The 20,975-nt window shown below is 41.8% G+C and overlaps 1 protein-coding gene across 2 annotated transcripts in view; it reads left to right on the top strand.

Annotated features, from left to right (window-relative positions):
• SLC66A2 (solute carrier family 66 member 2) overlaps positions 1 to 20,975 on the top strand; it is a 61,927-nt gene that overhangs the window by 31,889 nt on the left and 9,063 nt on the right. For both annotated transcript variants that reach the window (XM_085309997.1, XM_085309996.1), the window contains one exon: positions 11,231 to 11,447. In XM_085309997.1, coding sequence (XP_085166123.1) covers positions 11,231 to 11,447 — 217 coding nt within the window. The remainder of the gene's footprint in view (positions 1 to 11,230; positions 11,448 to 20,975) is intronic.

The raw sequence follows: 20,975 nt of genomic DNA, 5'->3' as shown, positions 1-20,975 counted from the left end.
CAAAATCGAATTCCTGTTCTCCAGCCTGCCCTACTGCTAACTACAGCTGATTTTTAAAAGTCAGCTCTCTGAATGGATTAGCTTGTGCAGTCAGCTTGGGGTATTTGTATTTGTAATGCAWTTGAAATAAATAAAGAGAACATGACTAATATTGTCGTATGTGAGGCAAGGGCTAGAGCAGGGGAGAGAGGCGAGCCAAAAAAAGGAAGATTCTTTTCCTAATTTTCTACATGCTTGTGATTTTGAAGTGTTGAACTATTGATATTGAAAGTAAGTCATTCTGAGGTTAACTTAGGCAATCACCAAGAGTTGTTCAGCAGGCCACATGACATTATTTTAGCCCAGGAGGCAGCTGCACAATCCATTTTTCTTTTGGGGCACTAAATTAGCATGGCCAGTTTGGGGCCTAGAATTTGTCTTGGCTGGTGSTGTGTTACCTAGGAAACAAAGATTAAACTTTCAAAAAGAAAAAAAAAGGAAGAGAGAGGTTTATATTTTTAGGAAGTGGGTTCAGCTTTGTTTTGTTTACATACTTCCAGTATCTGGGGGGGGAAAAAAATCCCAAAACATAAAACCCCGCATGCTTACTTTCTGTGGTGTCTTCACAGCACAAGAGATATGGACTTAGATATGTCAAGCTCCGAGGGATTATAAAAGTGACAGTTTCTCTTTTATGTAAATTACTGGCTCTTCAACACTTCCCGAGAGATCTGCAGTTCAAAAGGGGTGGTTATACTGGAGAGTTACTGCCAAAATTCCTGGGAGTAACTTGCTGTATTACACATGCAACCTTCATAACACCTGGCGCTGTGGTGTGCGGGGCAGCCTGCATCTGGGCTAATGCACAGCCTTGGTTTTGTAACGTTCGGAATAATTTTTGTTCATTTCTTTACGTTTCACTGCAGTCTTTGGATGAAAAGGAGTATGAGAAGTGCGTCTTGTTCCTAATATTATAATAGGCTCAATACCTTTTGAGACTGAGACTTCAAAGAATAAGTTTCAATACTATTCAAAATAAACTTACTATGAAAACAATTTAATTTCTTAACTCTAAACTAAGAGAATCCAGAGACAAGGTTGCCTGTGTTTAATTGATTCCACTGTAGGACGAGYAGGCTTTTGTCTGGAGGCCTGTGTACTGCCTGGTAGCGCTGTGGGTGATRGCTTAGATAAAACCGTGCAGAGGATAATGTAAAATATTGTTAAAACGACTTTAAAAATAGTACCTTGGTACTACACGTTCTTCTTCTCGCTGTGACATTCACGTTGTCCTTGCTTAGCTTGCTGTCAAAAAAAAGAAGTCTCTTCCTGTTAGCATAGCAAGGCGAAATAGCTCTAGCCAAAGATGGCCGAGCTCGGCTCTGATCTGCCACTTCCATCGGTAGCGTTGTTGGGAGCGAAGGTCTGATCTCAGAACTGTTCTTGCAGGTGAAGAGCTGGGGGATTTTTTTGTTTGTTTTTTGCTTGACTTCTTTGGGGACAAGGAGGCCTTCACTTTGCTTAGGAGGTGGKGAGAATCTGAGAAGTTGTTTGTAGTGCAAGAGTTTACCTCCTAGATTTGAAACTTTCTGCTGTGATGTTCCTGGGCTTCCTGCATCTCTCAGCCCTCTGTGGCTTCTTGAGAGAGATTCCTCCTGAAGCCACCGCTGTCTRTGTCGCAAGTGGTTTCTAAAGGTTTTTTATGCCTCCTTCACTCCAGCTTTCAAATATGTAGCTTGCTTTCCAGCGTGCTTCCAGTAGCACTAATTCCTTTGAGTCACAGCTACCACATTTCAGGACTTTCCTATCCCCATTATCTGCGTAATTATTGGGCTGCKCTCCTTTATCAGTCATCTTGTAGTCAGCTAATAGCTAACTTTTCCAGCTGTTGAGATGTTCTGATGGAGATATTGTCTATGGAGAATGGGAAATACATTGACGGAGAAAGAGGAGAGCCCTTTTCTACTTTGAAGAGGCAAAAGTAACAATAACAGTAGAAAATGGAAGTAATGRTGTTACTGAGGGGGCTAACCTCCACAAAGGAGTGACAGTCCTTCAGCTACATAGATTTAAGTATATTGAGGCTAAAGTTAAATACATTGTCCTGGAAGCTATATCAGTATGCAGAGGTGCTTATCTCTCTCTCTCTTCCTCGTCTTACCAGCCTGCACTATGAGTTCAGACGTGTCTTCTCCTTCAGCTGGATTTGGGAAGAGAACAGAACTGAGTTTAGATGGTACRTGCTGTGTAAGGTATACTGGTAGAGCATTGCGAGTGCACTCCAGCAAAATTGCCTTGAAAGCACCTGCCGTTTGGTGAACGCCTGGAAATGCTCTTGCTTTGGAAAGGACCAGTCCAGGGTACGCTTCTATAAGCCTGGGTTTTGCAGTGCTGGCTGGGGAACGTTTGCCCTTGCTGTACCCAAAGTTGATTGCATTTATTCTGTGGTAATGTGCTGAGCTGCCTGGGCTGAGCTGTAGCGCTCCACCTGGCTTTCCCACCTGGCTTTCCCACCTGGCTTTCCCAGCTTGGTCTGTGCTCTCTGGCAGTCTTTGAGGCCAACAGGCAGAGCCATGTTCACAAATACGATGCTAAAAAACCTCTTTGTATTACAACAAAAAACCTTTGTGTTTTCTCTGCTTACTTTTGTAATTTTGCTTTCTTTTCAACCTTTATAACATTAGTAACAGTGTGGAGATGTATGCATGTTTGTGACCACAGGTATGTGTATATATAAATACACACACTTCAAATTTTGGCAGAGACTTGCTGGTCTTTGGTAGCAATGCAGCGAAAGTGATGAARACAATTCTGCATCCTTTTGTAAGACAATGTAAAATGTCAAAGATGAATTAAAGGTAGCTTCAGATATTTCCAAATTCTTTCAGCTTGGTTCTGTGGGTTTTTATATAACCTGCATTTTTCTCTAAAATGGCTTCTCCCTTTCTTTGTACTGTGACACTCTCATCAACTACAGCTATGTACAAAGAAAATTATGCTGCTGACAGTGCAGCAGAGGCTGTCAGCTGCACAGGAGGTGTCCAGGGAAAGAATAACTTGTTTTAGGTTTTCATTCCTAGTTGTCTTGTGTATTGTTAGCAGCAGGGGTAAAACTTTCAGACCAAATGTAGCTTTTAAATTGGTATTCTTTAGGTTTGACAAAATGGTCAATATAGTTGTTACTGTTAATTATTTCTGTCCAAGACCACTGTGCTAAGCAGAATTCAAAGGCTTCCCCTAAACTGAAGGCCTGCAAATCGTTGAAACAGCAAATTAATGGGGAATGTGTTCATGAAATAAATTGTGGTTTGTTTGACTTCAATATGTACCAGGGTGCATGCGTATGACTTTTTTTTATATAGTTGTAACTAACAYGTGAATCCTCCTTGACCCTTAAGCTTACAATTACTGATTTCCTTTGATGAGGTGGTAGAGTGGACCTTATCGGAGCTAGATGAGGGGACAGGGCAGTAGCTGATGCATGGAGGAATGTTGTGCGGGGGGACAGTGTGGAAGACACATGAGAAGCTCTGAGGTGAGAATGGTGCTGGAACAAAATCACAGAATGGTTAAGATTGGAAGGGACCACTGAATGAGGCAAGTTTCACCCTATTCAGGTACAACTTTGAGTAGGAGGCAGAAGAGTGGTAAATAAGCCTGTCATGGTAGAGGAAGAAGCATGAATTTGATGTGACAAAACAGAGAGCCAGCATAAGAAATTATAAAAGCTAGTGGTACCACAGAAAATCAGGCAAATAAAAAACCCACTAAAACTCAAAAACAGGCAGTTGCCTTCAGAGTAGATGTGATGAATAAGGGAGATGGGTAATGTTGATATAGAGGAGGCTTCATCCAACTATAGCTGCTAATCTGATGTACAGCGTTCCTCTCCCAGGTACCAAAATCTCCAGAGAGCTTTTAGAAACAGATCTTTGTGTTAGACTCTGAGGTGTTGAGTCTTTAAGGTTTACTTGGGTCAGGTTTTTGGGCTTTTTCTACACAATTTAAGATTTTTTTGCTCCTCCCATGAAAAGCTACTGGTTACTTTTTTATTAACCCAATGACTGTGCTGGAGCATTAAGAAAGATCAAATGCTGAGAGTTGGCTTTGTTGGTGCRTACTCTGATGTGAATCTAGATATGGCGGAAGTGGTTAAACTGGATGAGGAAAGGAACTGTATGGGCCAAAGGACCTTAAAAATGGATTTCATTGAATGACAGTAACTTGTTTTGTACAGATTCAGTTGATATTTTCTGATTGTTTAAGACCCTGTGGAATATTTTGCCCTGAATCCTAGAAGTGTAAGGGAGGACGAAGTGCAAGTATTTGTATTCTACCCTGAAATACAGGCCAAATAAAATAACCTGTAGGACAGGAGTGCTGTAAGATAAATCTGGAGAAATGCTGAGGATGSACATACTTGAAGATACACAGACGTGCAGAAATTCCTAGGTCACAGGACTGAGGGAACAGCCAGAGAACAGTGATGGAGACTGCAGAGTCTTGGAAGATGAAGGATTATTTATTTTATTTATTTTTTTTTCCTGAAGGAAAGAGGTTTGGATCAGTTTTTGGTGCTAAACTCTCATTTCCTCTCTTTTGCACCATGAGTGAAATTTAGCGAGTCCTCCTTCAGTTCTAGCAAGGGTAGAAGAAATGTTGGGCTTCACACAACATGTTGCTGGTTTCTATCGCTTCTTGAAGAAAGAAAGAAAATCTAAATGTATCATCTCTCTCTCGCTCTCTCTCTCTTTCTCTAATACTGTTTGCTTTCTCCTGTCTGAAAGAATAGAAAATGCTAGGTAGAATAGGTAGTTGATGAGTACAAGAACAGTTATATGCAGCTTTCCAGCTCTTGTAGCCCCAGTGCCCATGGTGCCTGTTTAGAAACCAGAGCCTGGCTCCTGCTCCTGTCTTAAAAGTTCTCTTCAGTGGATATGACAAAGACATTTTTTTTAGCTTTTTCTTTTTTTTGGGGGGGGATATTTTATTTTAATAGGCTACTGCTGCGTGTGACTGTGTACAGCTTAGAGCATTCAGTCAAGACATGAGAGGTCTGAGTAGCCTCCTTTATTCAGCCTGGAGATACAAATATACATCTTGCAACTGTCCAAAGAGTTGCCCTTGTGCYAAGCTAAGATGAGGAGCGTTGTGCTTGCCTGCTGCTCAGAGCTCAACCCCTTTTACAGCAGAGCCCACAAGCTACTTGAGATGAGCAAGAGTGAGAGGGAGCCTGCCTCAATGTAGCCCCTGCTTGAGAGAGATGGACAGGACATGAGGTTGTAGATTCCAGCTTCTATATCCTTGAATTGTGTGTGAATTTTACAGTAAATAGACTACAGATAATGGACCTGAAATAACCCGCAGGCATGACTGCATTTTGTAACTGTTCAGGTCCGCTGAATTACCATTATTAGGGACTTTCAGTGTGCTTTAGCACCCAAGTTTTGGATCCTTGTRTTGTGCAGGTGGGTGTTGGGCAGCTAACTGCTTAGGCTGGAATCCTTTGATCATTGCAGGAGCAGAAGTTCAGCTGTGACAGGAGCAGCTGGGTCAGATAAGCAAGCATGGCGCTGCAGGGCTGGGCAATGCCAAGCAGAGCTTCTTTGAACAGCACTGCAGTGTCCAAAAGCATGGGACTTAGCTGCAATGAGGGGAGGAGGATTAACTACACAGGTGTCTGTTTAGGAGGGCACTCGGGAATAGAGACTGTCCAGCGTGCTCTCAGAATGAATTGGTGATCAGTGTTTTGATACAGAAGGTCAAGGAAGCAACTAGACTACAGAGTTTGATTATAGGAGGCAATTTGGGTGAATGGTTATGAACTGATGATCTTTACAAGAAAGAGAGGGAGAAAGCACAGTAGAATAAAAAGAGTAGACTTGAAAGTAACCTTTGCAAGAAGGAAAGAGCTTTTCCTTGGTGAAGCTAGACAGAGAGCTCAAGTGCAAACTGTCCCACCTTGCAGACAGGGAACCTGTCTTGGTTTAAACTGCAGGCTCTTCATTGACCTCAGATATAAGAAGGAAACAAACAAAAAAATGGAAAGGGGGTCAGATGACTGAAGGTAAGTGAATGTGGTACAAAGATGTGGCAGCAGAACTAGAAAGGTCAAGGCACAAAATGAGATGCAACTAGCAAGGGAAATTGAGAGCACCAGTAAATCATTTTTAGGATGTCAAAGTCTTTGCTTCATTTTCCTAGAAGGAATTAACATGGTAGTTGACCTGCTGGAAAATGCTTCTTGGCTAAAAATAATGTTACCGTTTGGAGCTTTGTGTCATCTTCAAGTGAAAGTTGACACTGTGGAATCTGCTTTGTGTCACGTGGCATTTATCCCTCACCAGAATCTTGAATTTTCTATTTACGTTTTGACTCTGCTTATGACTCATAACCATGATTATTTGCAATGCTGTCTCTGCCTGCTTTACATTTTTCATATCTGACACACAATATGTCTCCCAGAAAAGGCCTTTTAATCTCATCTTTCTTCACCTGCAAACTGTAGGCTTTTCTCCAATCAGTGCTCAGAGGACCTACTGAGTTGCCCCTTGCCCCAGCGTCAGTAGGATTTTCCAAGATAAATCTCTCATCTTTCAATGAATTAACATGTTTAAAATGCAACCCTTTGAGTGGATTAAACAATTGACGCACGGGTAATGGGATATAGTACCTTTAACTGCAGTGGTACCAGTTCAGATCAATCCAGTCACATTATTATTTGAGTTACCATTTGAACTGCAGTATAGTTATAAACCCATGTCATGCATTCCTCTCTGGACAGGACAGGGAGCTAGTGAATGCAGTGATTTGTGCAAACAATACCTTCCCGTTTGAGAAAACAGGAAAATATGTATTTATATTTAAGTTGGACAGATTTTGAGACATTTGCTGAAAATATATGTATTTATATTTAAGTTGGACAGATTTTGAGACATTTGCTGAAAATATATTTGAATACTGTGGGATTTTTTTTTTTCCTTAAAAAAGGCAGGAGGATAGGGAGGTGACTTCTGCAGAGGGGGCAGAAATGCCAGTATCTTTCCCACCCACCCCTGCCCCATAATTTTTTTCCAAATGTGAATAATGTTTGCAATAATTTTTGTAACTTCAGTGCTGGATCTCAGATGACATGGCCCAGAGCACTGCTCAGTGTCTTCAGGCTGTCTTGTCAGTTGTTAGGCAGTTGTTGAAGCTGTCTGCCACTTCCCTGTGCTGGCAATGACTACGGATGGGGAGGGAATGGATGGGGAGGAAATGGGCTGATCTGCATGCCTGGCTTAGGCTTGGTTTCTTTTTTTTAAAAGCACTTTTTTTTTTTTTTTTTTTTTTTTTTGAGGGTGGTGGTGGTTCCTTTTTTTTTTTTAGGCATTTAAAAGCTTTCTTCTTTGCATATACCTCTCACAGTTTTCAGCCCAACCAGCATTTGTTCCTTTGAAAGTATATAGCCAGTATTCCAGAACTAATGTCTTTGGACCTCCTTGAGAATGGAGCCATTTCAAAGCCTTGAAGTGATGAATGCGTGTGTGTGTGTGTGTGGAGGGGTTGTTCTTCTGCTCCCCTCCGCTTCTTTCCTTTGAATTTTTGAAGCCGTTTGTCAGAGAAGATGAGCTTCAGAGCTATGGCTAAAAACAAATGATTATGCAGCAAAACGGTTCAACAGTTCAAGTAAGGGCCTGATAAACTAGGACCGATATGAAAGGATAGATGCACCATCATCCACTTTCTATTATTATTTGTTATTAAAGTTCAATCATTCTTGTTCCTGGAAGTAGCTGGTAATGCGGAATCTGATGGAATGCAGCATACTAAAAATAGACTTCCACATTTGGAAAATACATCTGTTAAATAGAGCAATTACTGATTACATATTGCGTTGTTTTTAAGATAATTCAGACGCTTTTCTGAACACTGTTATCAAGGTTATGATTGTTTTTGTCTCTATTTCAGTAAAACATTATGAAGCGAACTGTAAAAGAAACTAGAAGTTACTCATAACCTAATACAGTGAAATGGAGAATCTGTATAACATCAGCACAGTTTTGAGCAGACTGGGAGAATCTCAAAAAGATTCAAAAAGAGAATCTCAGTCTCTTTCCTCTGCTAGTAACTTACTCTGCTGCTTCAGCTGAGGTCCCGTTTCACATGATAGTTTTCTCATCTATATATGTTATTATAGTAGAAATAATAGTCAAGATTTTTCAGACAAAGACTGAGTAAATTATCATCGTTACTAGACCTCTGCCTAATACTAGGTTCAGGAACGCTAGTGCTTATGTGAATGGAAGTGGGCTTCAGTGCAGCAGCRCCGAGGTGTGCGTGTGCACAGCCAGCTTCAGGAGCAGGTACTCCTGTCTGTAAGTGTTTGCGTGGGCGAGGAAGTGTCCGTGAGTTTTGCAGCAGGCCTCCCAGCAGCTGTGTGAACAGTGACTTTTTCATTTCTACGGGCTTCCAAAGCGCTCACATCCCTGTGGGTGTTTTGTTCATTTCTGTCATGAAAACGACTTTGGGAAAATAAGGATTCGATATACAGTGATGGGTGTTTCCAAAAAGATCCTTGAGTATGGGGAGAGTGCAGGAGGAGAAACACAATGTACGTGGGGCAGCCCTGAGAGCTGCTGGGAGGGCTTGGCAAGAAGAAAGGACTATTTTAGTTATCTCAAGAATTGAGTGTTTTTTTTTCTCTCTCTCTATCTCTGTGTGTGTGTGTGTGTGTGTGGTTTGCGTGTTCTTACCGACAGCTGCCACTAGTTGCTAGTGTGCAAGTATTGCTGAGAGTTGGTGCCTGCCTGACACCGTATTGAGTTGAAATGACCCTTGCCGCCAGAAGGTGAATGCTGGTTTTGCAGCCAGCACGTTTGGAATGCAGGAGGTCTGAAATAAAAAATTCTCACCTTTTTAAGAGTTGAAACCTAGTGCCTGAGTGTGTCTGTAGAGGTACCRAAGGCTATGGGAGAACATTTTGGTGTCAGCATTAAAGGAAATAATCTGTTAAAAGAGACTGTTATGTTCTATTTAAAAGCTATTAGTAGCTCTCCTTCTCCAGAATGGAGGTTGCTTATTTAAATGGCCTGTAACTTTGCCAGCTTTCTCTCTTTCTCTTCATCCACTTTTTTTGTACAGGTTTATAATTCTGTCCCCATTATAAGTATGTTGCTAATATAACAGATAGATAGTGCCAAATCTGTTATGCTGGGTCAGGTCATTTCCTTGGTATTGCTTGTGAAGTTGAGGGCCTCGTGACAAAAGCAGAGTGAATTTACTTTGTTCGTCCTCATGCCGTGTTAAGCTGTGCATCTGTAAGTCAGGTGAAGTGGAAGGGATGGGAAATTTGGGCATCTCTTACTCCTCCTTGCCTTACCACAGGTTCTCAGTGACACTGTTTATCCTTCTTTCCAGAAAATGCCAAAGGGAWAAATGAAAATTAATAACGTGCTTCCTGCATTTGTGACTGTGGTTGTCTTGTACTCTCCTTTTTCTACTTAGTTCTTTTTGTTCTTCCTACAACTCTACGAAGGGAAGCTTTCACAGAGCTCCAAAAATGCATGTGTGATGCTTGCATACTGGGTTGGCTGCGCCGGCACTGGTGCTGCCTTTTAAGCAGTCTTGTGTCCCTGCCAGTGAATTCTGAGGCTGAGGAGCCACTATCTTAACTTATCAAAGGTCGACATTACATTGACAGCGGCTTTGCCGCAGACTATTTAATTTAGTTCTGGGTGATAACTGAGGGGGGTGATAATGCTCAAAACACACCATGCTGCAGGTTGGCTGTTGCTTGCGGCTGTTCTCGTCCTCCTCTTTCTGTGGCAAAGTAAAGCGATACACAGAAGCTGTCTTGTGGCACGGGTTTTCAGAGCGGTGATCTTTTTTTAGTTTTATTTTTAAAGAGATTAGGGAGAGAAGATTGTCCAAGGGGCCAGAGTGATAAAGATACTAAAATGTCAGAAGGTGCGGAAGATGAAACTGTTATTTATCCTCTGTATGTAACCTTATGCAACTAAGTACTTTAAAGATTTGTCTCATAATTAAGTGAATGTGTTGTTAGTGCAAGTCCACTGAAGTCGATATATTGGTTGCCTGAATTAACAGCAGAGCTTTTTTTGTGGGATTCTGTGCTTGCCCTGTGGGGGCAGTGACAGAAATCTCCTAGCGACCTGTTGGTRCGTTGTGGATGTTGGGGCTGGTTTAAGTCCTCCTGTTACAATGGTCATTCGTCGTCTTGGTGATTAACAGAATCCGGCTGGTCGGAGGTGGGTACTTTTGGCTTTAAATGCTTTTAAGAGAGGAAGGCTCTCATAGCAGCTGCAAGTGAACAAGTGAACTTACAAGTTATTTCGTGATTCTCGTTTTTGAAAGTCATGTTGTTATTTTGCTATGAGCTGATTGCCATTGTGTATGTTTTATTATTCATCCATGAGATAGCTACACGTCTGCCAAAAGCATGCTGTCAATGTGCCAAACAAATGCCACTCTTKGCTTGTTCCCTCTCCAGACAGAGAGAGTGTTGGGTTTTCTGGTAAAGTGTTTCATTCTGATAGATGTAAGAAAAGGTTTGCACCCAGTGCCAGTTCGTACAGGCAAAGGCAAGAGCGAAGTACAGCTCGCCCTTGCAGCGAGAAGTGGTGCCGCCTGTGGGAGGTGGTGTCCTCGCGGGGATCTCCTCAGTCTTGTGCCTTCCTCCGTCAAGCTCTGCCTCCTGCGCTTGCCCTTTGCCTCAGGCGGCTGCGCTGCGCTGCGCTGCGCTGGGGAGCGGAGCTGCAGGCTTTAGGTGACCTTCCAAGCAGCCGAGATTGAGGCATATTGAAGATAAAGATGATAATCCTAAGAGAGCGAGTGCTTGCACTAGTGTGTTTAGGGCACATATGGAATATTGCAGAAGCTATTTTGTAAAGCATTTGCTGTCCTAACTCTGTTAGAGTAACCTCCAGGTTTCTTARCGTTTAATATCTCAAGGTCGATAAGTTCTCCTTAAAAGTCAGCTTTTGAAGTATATTTGTAGTTTGCAAATATATGTTTTAATGTTTCTTTATTGAACACTCTCTAAAAATGTTTTCTAAGTCAAGTATTTTTTATATTTATARAAWTAAWWTTTTTTTCCTTTCATTTTCCACTTCTCCATCCCCAGGGACTGACAGTARCTCCCTCATGCATCACAATTCTCAATTTTATCCTGGTAAAATTTGAGTGAGATTTTAATGAGCCAAGTTGAGAAAAGGCATCTTATTCTTCCTCCTTTTCTATTCTGTTGCAGACTTTGACTTGAACTATTTTTGGCATTGGAGCAAGTTTACAGACTACGTGCAGTGTGTCCTGACCTTCACTGGTGTGACAGGTTACATCACTTACCTCTGGCTCGACTCATCTCTCTTTGTCGAAACGCTGGGCTTCCTCGCGGTGTTCACCGAAGCCATGTTAGGCGTTCCCCAGCTCTACCGCAACTACCAGAATAGGTCTACAGAAGGAATGAGGTATGGTGGTTTTTTAAAATGAAACAAAGGTGCGGGCGTGTGTATTTAGGTAAAATCTTTGTGTAGCATGGGAAGACTTTTCTAGGCAGGGCAATGTTGTCTTTCTAAATTTTACCTCAAGATAGAGCAGCTGTCRAAGTAATCCTCTGCCTGTACAAGTTGGGTATAGCACTGCTGAAGGCAGTGGGACCTCTGTTTCACCACTGAGATCAACCAATTGTCCAAGTCCAATTAGAGGCAGAAGCTCATTTTAGTAAAATAAACATCTAAATCTACTGTTGTTGCCATCAGCTTTGGCTCTGGATTATTTGCTGATCACTGATCTGCCCTCTGTCCCTGATGTCACCCCAGACACTGACAGATGGCTCACTCCAGAGCTCTCTGAACTGTGCGTGGCCMTCTGAATTTCAACAGAGCCACAGCACGCGCCAGCCGAGATCCTTATCTCCTGGTGCGTGTGCCCAAATCTCCTTCCCGTAGAAAGGGAGAAGAGGACTCTCTGCATGCCTGGGTCTTGTCCTYACCTGAAGTCAGGACATGGCTGGGGAGCCTGGGACTGCAGTATATGCACGCATCCCTCAGTTTAGATACCGARCTGAAAGCACAGGGAAATGGTCTGTGCCAGACACCTCTGAGAACACTTGATTTCCCCTTGCTCCATGCAGTTATATGGCCATGCAGAGACTAGCGCAATCACCRTGTAACTTTAGTTTATTGCCTGTATCTTACAGCTTTTAAAAGGCCTCTGAATATTTGTATAAATTTGTTTTCCTCTGTTTTTCTTCCTGTCCTAGAACCATAGGAATGTTAGTGGATTTTTTCCCCCTCTGCTTTTATTTTGTTTTGTTTGTAATTATGTCTTGATCTCCTAGACCACCACCTGATGTGTTTGATAAAACAAGCTCATTAGCTTGTAGTGTTAATGCCTGCTGTGTGGCTGTTTGGACTGTGTTTGCAGGAAGCTGCTTCTCCTACAGTAGTACAGGTGTCTAGTCAACACACCAAAAACTCCTTACTGCTGTGTTGTGCTAATAGCACCTGCTCACCTAGGGCTGAATAAAACTGCTAGTTTTAGTAATCTGTGTCCAAACGGTAAAATTATCTTCTGTTCATTTGCAGAATATTGTACTATACAACATTAATGTGAATACTGGAACTCAATCCAAGCTGTGTTATACTAGTAGTTAAAAGTGGACTGAGGATGGTACTAAAGAGAGAAAATATTTTGAGTCTCTGGCTAATAACTCTGTCAGTCTAACTCATGTTAATTCACCATTTTTTGTAATACGTTATTGATATATCTAACATGACATTAACATTTATTTTTGTGTAAAGGGTTGTAACTGACAACTCAAAAAATTTTCAATGCGAGAAGCTTACAGCAATGACTAGGAAACTCTCTGTAAACAAGTGCATGGCAGAAAACCTTAATCTTGTGCCCATTATGGGGGGTGTTAAACTRGATAGCCTTGTCCTAGTATTTACTGGATATTTCAGTGATAACACTAAGGTTTCCAAATTGCAAAGGCAACTSGTGAAGCTTTTTAAAGGAGGAAAAAATGTTCACTGTGTTGCATCACTTCACTAGTCTGTAGACCCAGTACAGCAGCAAATTCAATTCAGTAAGTGCTGTGATTGTTTTTGACTTTAGCTGATTTCCCTTGATGTTAAACTTGCTGGAAAAACTTTTACTCTGGACAAAGCAAAACAAAAACAAGCAAAAAAACCCCCTCCAAACTGAAGCAGTTATATCCTGTGTCTGCTGGCATTATTCCCTTTGCTTGTTTGCCTTCATGATACTTTTATTAGCTCCTGAAGTTCTTCTCTAACTTGGAATGTTTTTGAGGGAACATTTAGAAATTTGCTTTGAAGCTCAAGGCGTTTTCTAATTGGGAACCCCCTTGGCACAAGGAGGATCGGGATTTTTTTTTTCCAACATATTTGTGTTTTGCATGCACATACTGCCTTGGAAAATTCTGTACTTGTGATAACCAAAAGAGTATTCACCTGCTAGACCTTGCTTATGCTCTGGTTTGACTCTCCTCTTTGCATGTTCTTGTCTATGACTTATAGTGCTATAATGCAGTATTATGATAGCTACTGTGAGATAGTATTTTGCTTTTCCTTAATTACTCTCTTGGGRTCTGAGTTTTAGTTTTTCAATTTCCTGTATATGCTATTTAGCAAAAGAGGAAAGAAAAAAAAAAAAACAAGCTTTGTGCTTTGAAATGACGGTTTTCTTGTGAAGCATTAAGTACAGAATTGCAGAATTCTCATTTAAAAATGCTTGGGGAAAGAGTGCTGTGTTTAGTCAAGAAAAAACAGTATGAAACCTCTTGCTCCCTTGCCGTCAAACACAGCTAGGTCCAGTGATGTCCACCCTCCCTATCAGCTGCACCTGCACGTTTTCCCCACAATGTTCCCCGCTCTGGCTCTACTCCTGAGGCAGTATTTTGTGCTTCGTTGGACACTGATGAGTCTGGGGACTGTTGATAGAGTTTATAGCTTACAGTATGCACTAGTGTGAACATTTATGCTCTCTCTTTTCTCAGGTTATTTTGCAGTTTCATGTAGCAGAGCATGTTTCAGGGACCATGTGTGCTTTCTAGCGCTGTGTGATCCTGAGTTGACTTGATGATCTCTTAAGCTCTACTAGCCTGTCCCTACTGTAAGAGTGACTTCTGCTGGTATATTACCTTCTGTTGAAGGGACTGTTGGAAACGTTTCCTCTGAACTTTCCTTTCTGTGTCTGCTTTTTTTATTAAAAGATGTTAGGAAGAGCTCCCAGTCCAGGAAGCATTCAAGTGTGTGTTTAGCAGCCCCAGCCAGGCTGCTTGTAGGTCTAAATTTATGAACTTGTATTACTGTTTACCAGATGGGGGCTAGCTGATGCCCACTGGGACTTATTTATGGCCCTGCGCAGAAGTAACGTGCATGTGGTTGTTTACACTGTCAGAAGCAGCTGAGCTGGTGATCCTCTGCCCATCAGCCTGGCCATAATGGCTGGCTGCCAGACATGCTCTTAGCGGTCCTCAGCAGCATGGTAAAATAGGCGAGTTTCAAGTATTTTTGTGACTTTAAGCTTAATGGGGAGAGGAAAGAGAATTAAGTGCTTATATTTAGAGACCTTTGGACAATTATCACATCCTACTTGGAGGCAGTAACTTCTTAACTGCAGTAATTCTGTCATTTGTGTTGTATGAGTGGAGCCCATGTCCCTGATACAAGCATCATAGATTTTACTGGTGTCAGAAAAAGGGTTACTTGAAGCATCTCAAGGCTGGTCATAAGAAAAGCAGCAGCATGCTTCTGTCTCTGAATTAGGGCAGAATGGGAAATAGCAGCTGATATGTTAAGTCTATTTCTACTTTAGCARATAATGCATTTTCTAAATGTAAACTGACAGAAAAGAAAGGAAAAATAAGGTTATAATATGTGGCCACAGCTGAGCAATGCATCCTGCCAGACTTCTTGGACATTGTCTTGCTTCTGTAAAAAGAATKCAAGCAAATAACCCTAGATCCTCCCCATCCAAGTCACCCCTGTTTGCTTAAGTGAGAATCTGATGACATCTCAGGCTTGAGGTAGAGATGCAAATAGGACATGTGGCTTTGGTGGCAGGTAGAATAACCCTTGGGAGACTGCTTTGAAATGGGCTCCATCATCTGCAGCTGATTCAGTTGTATTTCTTGTAACAGGGCAATGGCTGGACTGAAGGAATCGCAAGTATGATGTGCATTGCAGTGTTACTGAAAATAACCTTCCCAGGTTTTTGCTGTCTGTATTCTATTGGATAAAGTTCCTCATTTCTTAACTTTTTACTTCTGCTCATTTCTCTCCTTTTCCTCTGCTTTTTTTTTTTTTTTTTTTTTAAGTGTATCATTAATAGGTCCTCCAGTTTCCTCTGTTCTCTGAGAGAGCAGAGACCAAAGGGAAAGTTGGAAAGAGATCGAAACAATGAAAACAAGCAGGAGATGCATGCTGAGTAACAGCTTTTGTGGAGCAAAGTGTGGTATGTCCTGGTGGGCTGGTGACTGAAGGATAGAGAGTTTCCCWCTATTAAGTAAACAGAACAAGTGCTAGTCAAAGGAGTAGAAATTTCCGTGATGTTCTCTGACAAAATTCCCGATAACCTTGGAAATTAGTGCTTTGTAGAAACTTAGAGCTCTGTTCAAGCAGYGGGGACAAACAGAACTGAGGAGGACTGCGCTGTCCCTCCAGGAGCTGCTTCCAAGGTCTGTCTGTCTGTCTGGTAGCTGGTTGCCAGTTTTCAGACTGCTCGAAAGGAATCGCATCACTGCTCGTTTGGTGGCTCTGGGTAAAAGGCTCAAAACTTTGATGYGTGCGCACACACCCTGGTTCAGTCAGTTAGCCTGTTTTCCTGTTCATATCAACCTGTCGTGGGAAATTCAGCATAAAAAGGCTGAGTGAGGAAAATTTCAGTACTGCATTCAGTCAAAATACTGCACAATGAGATAAAGAAATTTTGGTCCCTCCCGTGACAGTACTGTGGGGGCCACTCTGATTATCCTTGTTAAAGAACCGCAGTTCATCAGAGGAGACACATTTGACGTTTATTGTCTCGCAAGCATTTGGAGCCRAGAATTGCAAATTTTAAGAATGTTTTTCTATTCGGACATGTTTAATGAGTTGTACTGCAGCTGTAAACTCTTTACAAGCAGGCATTTGTCTCAACTGTATCTGGTAAAATAGGTGCAAAGTATAGAGGTATAAAAGAAAGAAATTATTTGAAATGAATGTCCCAAGATGATATTTCCTCTCTTTTTACCTAGAGACAGTATTAAAAATATTAGAAGACAAGATTCTTCTGTGGGRTGCTTTTATTCAGTAGTCTTCTATACTATTTCTCTTTATGACATGTACAAATCTTTGTATCAGTTTGTAATAGAAGCTTTTGACTTCTGAGGACAAGATTTGTYCCAGAAAGAGGACAAGATTTATCCCCTTGACTTTAAAAAAATGCTTTTAAGGTTACTGCAAGCTGCTAGATTTTTCTACTTGTATTGGGTTAGCCGGGTGCCTTGATGCACAGATGTAGAAGGCCTAATTCAGGACTGGCTAACCAGCTGTGTGGTCACCTACTCTAGTGAGATTTTGGATTTAAGCAGATTTTTGAGTAAATAGGTAAAACAACTCCATCAAGTTACTTTCTTTGCAGTTCTACTGTTTAGAGCAAAACAAAACCAAACGCTAAATTAGAAAAAGCTAGGAAGAATTGTGGATGTTTCCATTCCATTGAAGGAGATATTAGATGCAATCAAAATCTACCACAGCGACTTTATTTATGTATTTGTGCATCTTTGTAGAAGTTCAATAGAGGAGAAAAAAAATTTAATGAAAAATGATGTAAGGTACTAGAATGGTGAAGGAAAATTAAAATTGGAGGATTGAGGCAGTATTGATTTTTAGTTATTTTTCCCTCAGCTTATTTCTCATTGCTACAGCTCATGTGAATCAGAGCAAAATAAAAGAAATGGCAGGAAGAGTGAGGGAGGCCTACAGCAGAGTTTTTTTTCTTTAAGTATTGCATAAACATGAAGTAGACACTGTCCAGCACCATGGTGACCTAAGTAGTAGCACGTTGTGTCTGATCCAGGGCTGACAGCAAGAAAGCTACTGAAGAGAGAGAACTGTTGCTCCTAGTTGTTGGCATCGCGGCCTGCAGATGCTGACATACCAGACAGTTATATAGGTGTATGAGTATATGAGAGGAAGACAGGCATTTAGTAAAGACAGCAGGATGCATTTGTAGGTTCAAATCTGTGACTCAACTGGGCAAGCAATTTTTCATTCCATCAAGAGCATTTATAAAATGCTTTCTGTGCTAAATTGTAAGAGAAAATGATTTTCAAGGGAATAATTAGGAACTAAAAAGTAGAACTGGGACAATGGCAAATGGAGAAATCAAGTTTTTGAGCGGGAGCCAGAAGGGCRTTGGGTAAATGCAGAATTATTAGCACTATTTAAAAATGGTTTGTAGTATTACTTAATGTTGTATAGGACTATTCCCTTTCCCATTGCACCAAGTTAATGAAACTGTTCAAAATGCTATAGTTCCAACAATGTACTATATTTATGTGATTGCATTCTTTTTTCTTGTTAAATGCCCTTTCTTTCTACTCTACTCTACTTTTCATTTATGAGCCTAATAAATAATAGGGATCTGAGATTCCCCCTCCTGAAATTGTCTATTTTTCAGTAGAAACGGTGAAAAAAGTGCTCGTTAATCCTTGGAAGATTTTTTTAGTTTCTTCTCCATTTTGAGTATTACTACATCAGGAAAATATCCTTGCAGTCTCCAGTCAGACAAGTTTGGCCTCTCTTCAGAACGAGGTCAGAGTCCTGCCAGCATGCTGACAGATAGATTGAAAACCATTTTATTTTGATCTCAGGAAGCAAATAGGTTTTCCTTTGTTCCCTCCTCCTCTTCTCAGTCACAGCACAGTTTATAATCTTACTGCCAGCAATCCCATGTCCTTTCCCTTCCCTGTTATGTGCTCCAGATTCAAGGACCTCCTTGACTCTTTGCAGACACGTGGCCTGCGGGCTGCTGTGCTGGGTTCAGCACTGTGAGCACCTCTGTGCTTTCCTGTTGTCTCTGCCCAGACCTGTGCTCTCAAGACCTGCAGCAGCACGGTATGAAGCTCCAAAGATGGTTCTTTGTGCCCCGAGCACTCAACGCATCTAAGAGTTTGAGCAAAGAGGAGGGTGGAAAAACTCAGGAGGGAGGTGAGAGAGCTTGTTTCCGTCACACCGCTTCCAGCACTCCTGACAATATGAGCAGCAGCAGACACTTAAGCTTCTTCCAGCCTGTGGCATGGTGCAGATTGCTAAAGCTCTTCTACATGTTGAACTGCTTTCTCTTTTCTCTTCCCCTAGCACCTCTTCCCATCAGATGAAAAGCAAATTCCGAGCAAATGACTTCAAATGGAAAGATGTGGGCTATTACAGATTGTTCAAGGCTTCTTTACAGTAATAGGAATAAAACACTGCTGGTATTTCACATCAATACTTTTCAGTCAGTACTGAAAAGTCAGTACTCTGTGCCCTGAAAATCTGAAATAGGAGAAAAATTTTGTTTTACTCCTGTTACAAAAACACTTTACAAATTCTGTTAAATGTGGTCACTGTTTTCTGCTGGCAAGGAAGACTCATGCAAGATGGGAGACCCATGCAAGGAATTTTGAATAGCTAAAGTCGGGTTTTGCCAAGTTACAAAGGGTCAGAGCTTGACTCATGAAGGCACCCAGGGATGAAGCAGTTTTCTGAAAATGTCCTTTTCTTCTGTTATCTTAAAAAAATGGGAACAAAAGTGGCTTGAGTGTTTAAATTGCAGCACATGTGGTGGTGTGCCAGAGATCCCTGCAGCTGGTTCTGCAAGTGGGATCAGCTGAATTCTTAGGTGGCTGCAGAATTGTGTTCCTCAGTGCAGTATGACCAAGGAGGTTTAGAAATGTGAATGGAAGTAAAATAAGATGCAGTTCTGGAGATATGCAAATTGAGAAACGAGGATTCAAATACCTAAAGTGGTGATACTGAGTGTGATGAAGAGGTGGTGAAGAGGTAGGTAGGGTGAACAAACTGGGTGAGTGATGTATTGGTTAATAGTTCAGCTAGAACATTAAGAAAAAGAGGTTGGTGGAACTTAGACTGGGAACTGACTTTGCAGAATGGTCCAAGAAGAAGAGATCTTCTGTCCCAAGTTGGCCTGGATGGTGCATTTGGTGCATGAAAAATGTCCTGGCATTGTCAAGTATCATTCAGTGTAGTGGTGAAGCCCTGTCCTTTCGGACACTAAATCCTGTCCTAGAGAATTTCCTAAAACAGGATGTGTAGGGAGCAGAGGGACAGATGGGAAAGATACAGGGAGTGAAGACGCACTGGGGGGTGCCTGCAAAGTTCCAGCTGCAAAGACCTTGTTGTGACTGTGCTGTGAAATATAAAGGTTTGTATCATGTTGTCGTGTGGGGCGTTATCGTGACGTTTTTATTTCTTCCCCGTAGCATTCAGTTCTCTGCAGAGTAGGACTTTGCGGCACTGATTGGGAACCACTGGGTATTTGTGGTAATACTGTAAATAGCAARCAGCTTTACCAACTATTGGTTTGTGGTGGGCTTCATGTGACAGAGCAGAGTCTTACATTTGAAACTGCAAACTCTGGGTTTTCCTGTGAGAAACAGCACAGGTGTGTGGGGCATTGCTGCCGCTGTGAAATTCCCTTCTGTGTGCGCGTGTGAAGGAAAGAGTGGAAAACCTGACACTGCCTGTGAAGCGAAGACCTAGGTGCTGGCATATCTTTTAAATAGAGTTTGCAAGGGGTTACTCTATGTAATAGTGTTTTTGAGAAGAGCGTGAGTTTCATTTCTTGCAACAACCTAATCTTGTTTCCAGGCCACAAGCTGACTGGAAGGTAGTGTTAAGCTTTGGCTCTGAGTGATAGCTCTTAGTTTACACACAAGTGTGTTTGGGATTTTTATTTCTCCAGTGTTTTCTTAAAATGTGAGAAGCATTTTAGTAGCTGAAGGATGTGATTAATTCATGAAAAGTAATGACAGTAATATTAGATTTTGTTCTTGGAGGCACTGGCTTTGGAGAGAGGCAGTGAACGCTCATCATCTAGAACAAGGTGAGCATTAGAGCTAGGCCCCTTACTTTGTGGATGATGATCTAAATGATACTTGCAGTTTTAAGTCACTGGAATACTAAAAATGTGCTCAGGCTGTGTGCTAGTTACCATATGAAGATGAAGGGAAAAATGTGCTAAAATTACCTCAAGTTAAATTGGATTAAGTGTCGGGTGATTATTTTTTTTGTTGTTGTTGTCTAGAGGAGAAGGAAAGGAAAATTTAAAAGCGTTATGATTTGAGCCTTGGGATACACAGCTGTGCTGAAGAAAAGCTCCCTTCCCTGCCCTCTTTTTATTGCTCTCTGAATTTATTGTGTCCTATGTTATTTATATCTATAAAAAGAAATGCTCCAAACRTCATGACGTACAGATACTTCTCCTGCGAGGAGCAGCAGCGGGGTCCCTCCAGGCAGCGAGCCGCAGGGACGTGGTGCGGGACGCGGCGTGGGCTCTGCCGGCCCCGGTGGGGTAGATGTGCAGCTCAGGAGTGTCGAAGGCACCATGCCCGCAGCTCCGCTTAGATGTCACACCTTGAGCTGGGAGAGGTGAAGGAGAAGAGATGCTCGAGAGCAGCGTGGTGAGATCCTCAAGGACGGTGTAGTTCAGGTGTGCTCTGCAGCACCTGCGCCCAGCTAACACCACCGGGCTCCGCGTTGGCACCTGTATTACTTCGAGTAGTACAAGGTATAGTTTGCTTCCCTCTGAACTCTTCTCCCAGCAGCATGGGGCTGGACAAACAGCTCCCTCTGGAGACTGCCAGCACCACTCCGGTGCCAGAGAAGGCATTTGATTCTTGGATTTCAAACTTCAGACCCTTACCTTTGGATACCTGGTCCCAATATCGAGTAATTTTGCTTTTTCCTTTTTTTTTTTTTTTTTTT

The sequence above is a fragment of the Rhea americana genome, unplaced genomic scaffold (assembly GCF_003343005.1).
Source record: "Rhea americana isolate MKP2758 unplaced genomic scaffold, rheAme1 scaffold_31, whole genome shotgun sequence".
Lineage (NCBI taxonomy): Eukaryota > Metazoa > Chordata > Aves > Rheiformes > Rheidae > Rhea > Rhea americana.
Note: the sequence above shows the minus strand (reverse complement) of the source record. Positions and strands in the feature narration are given on the sequence as shown.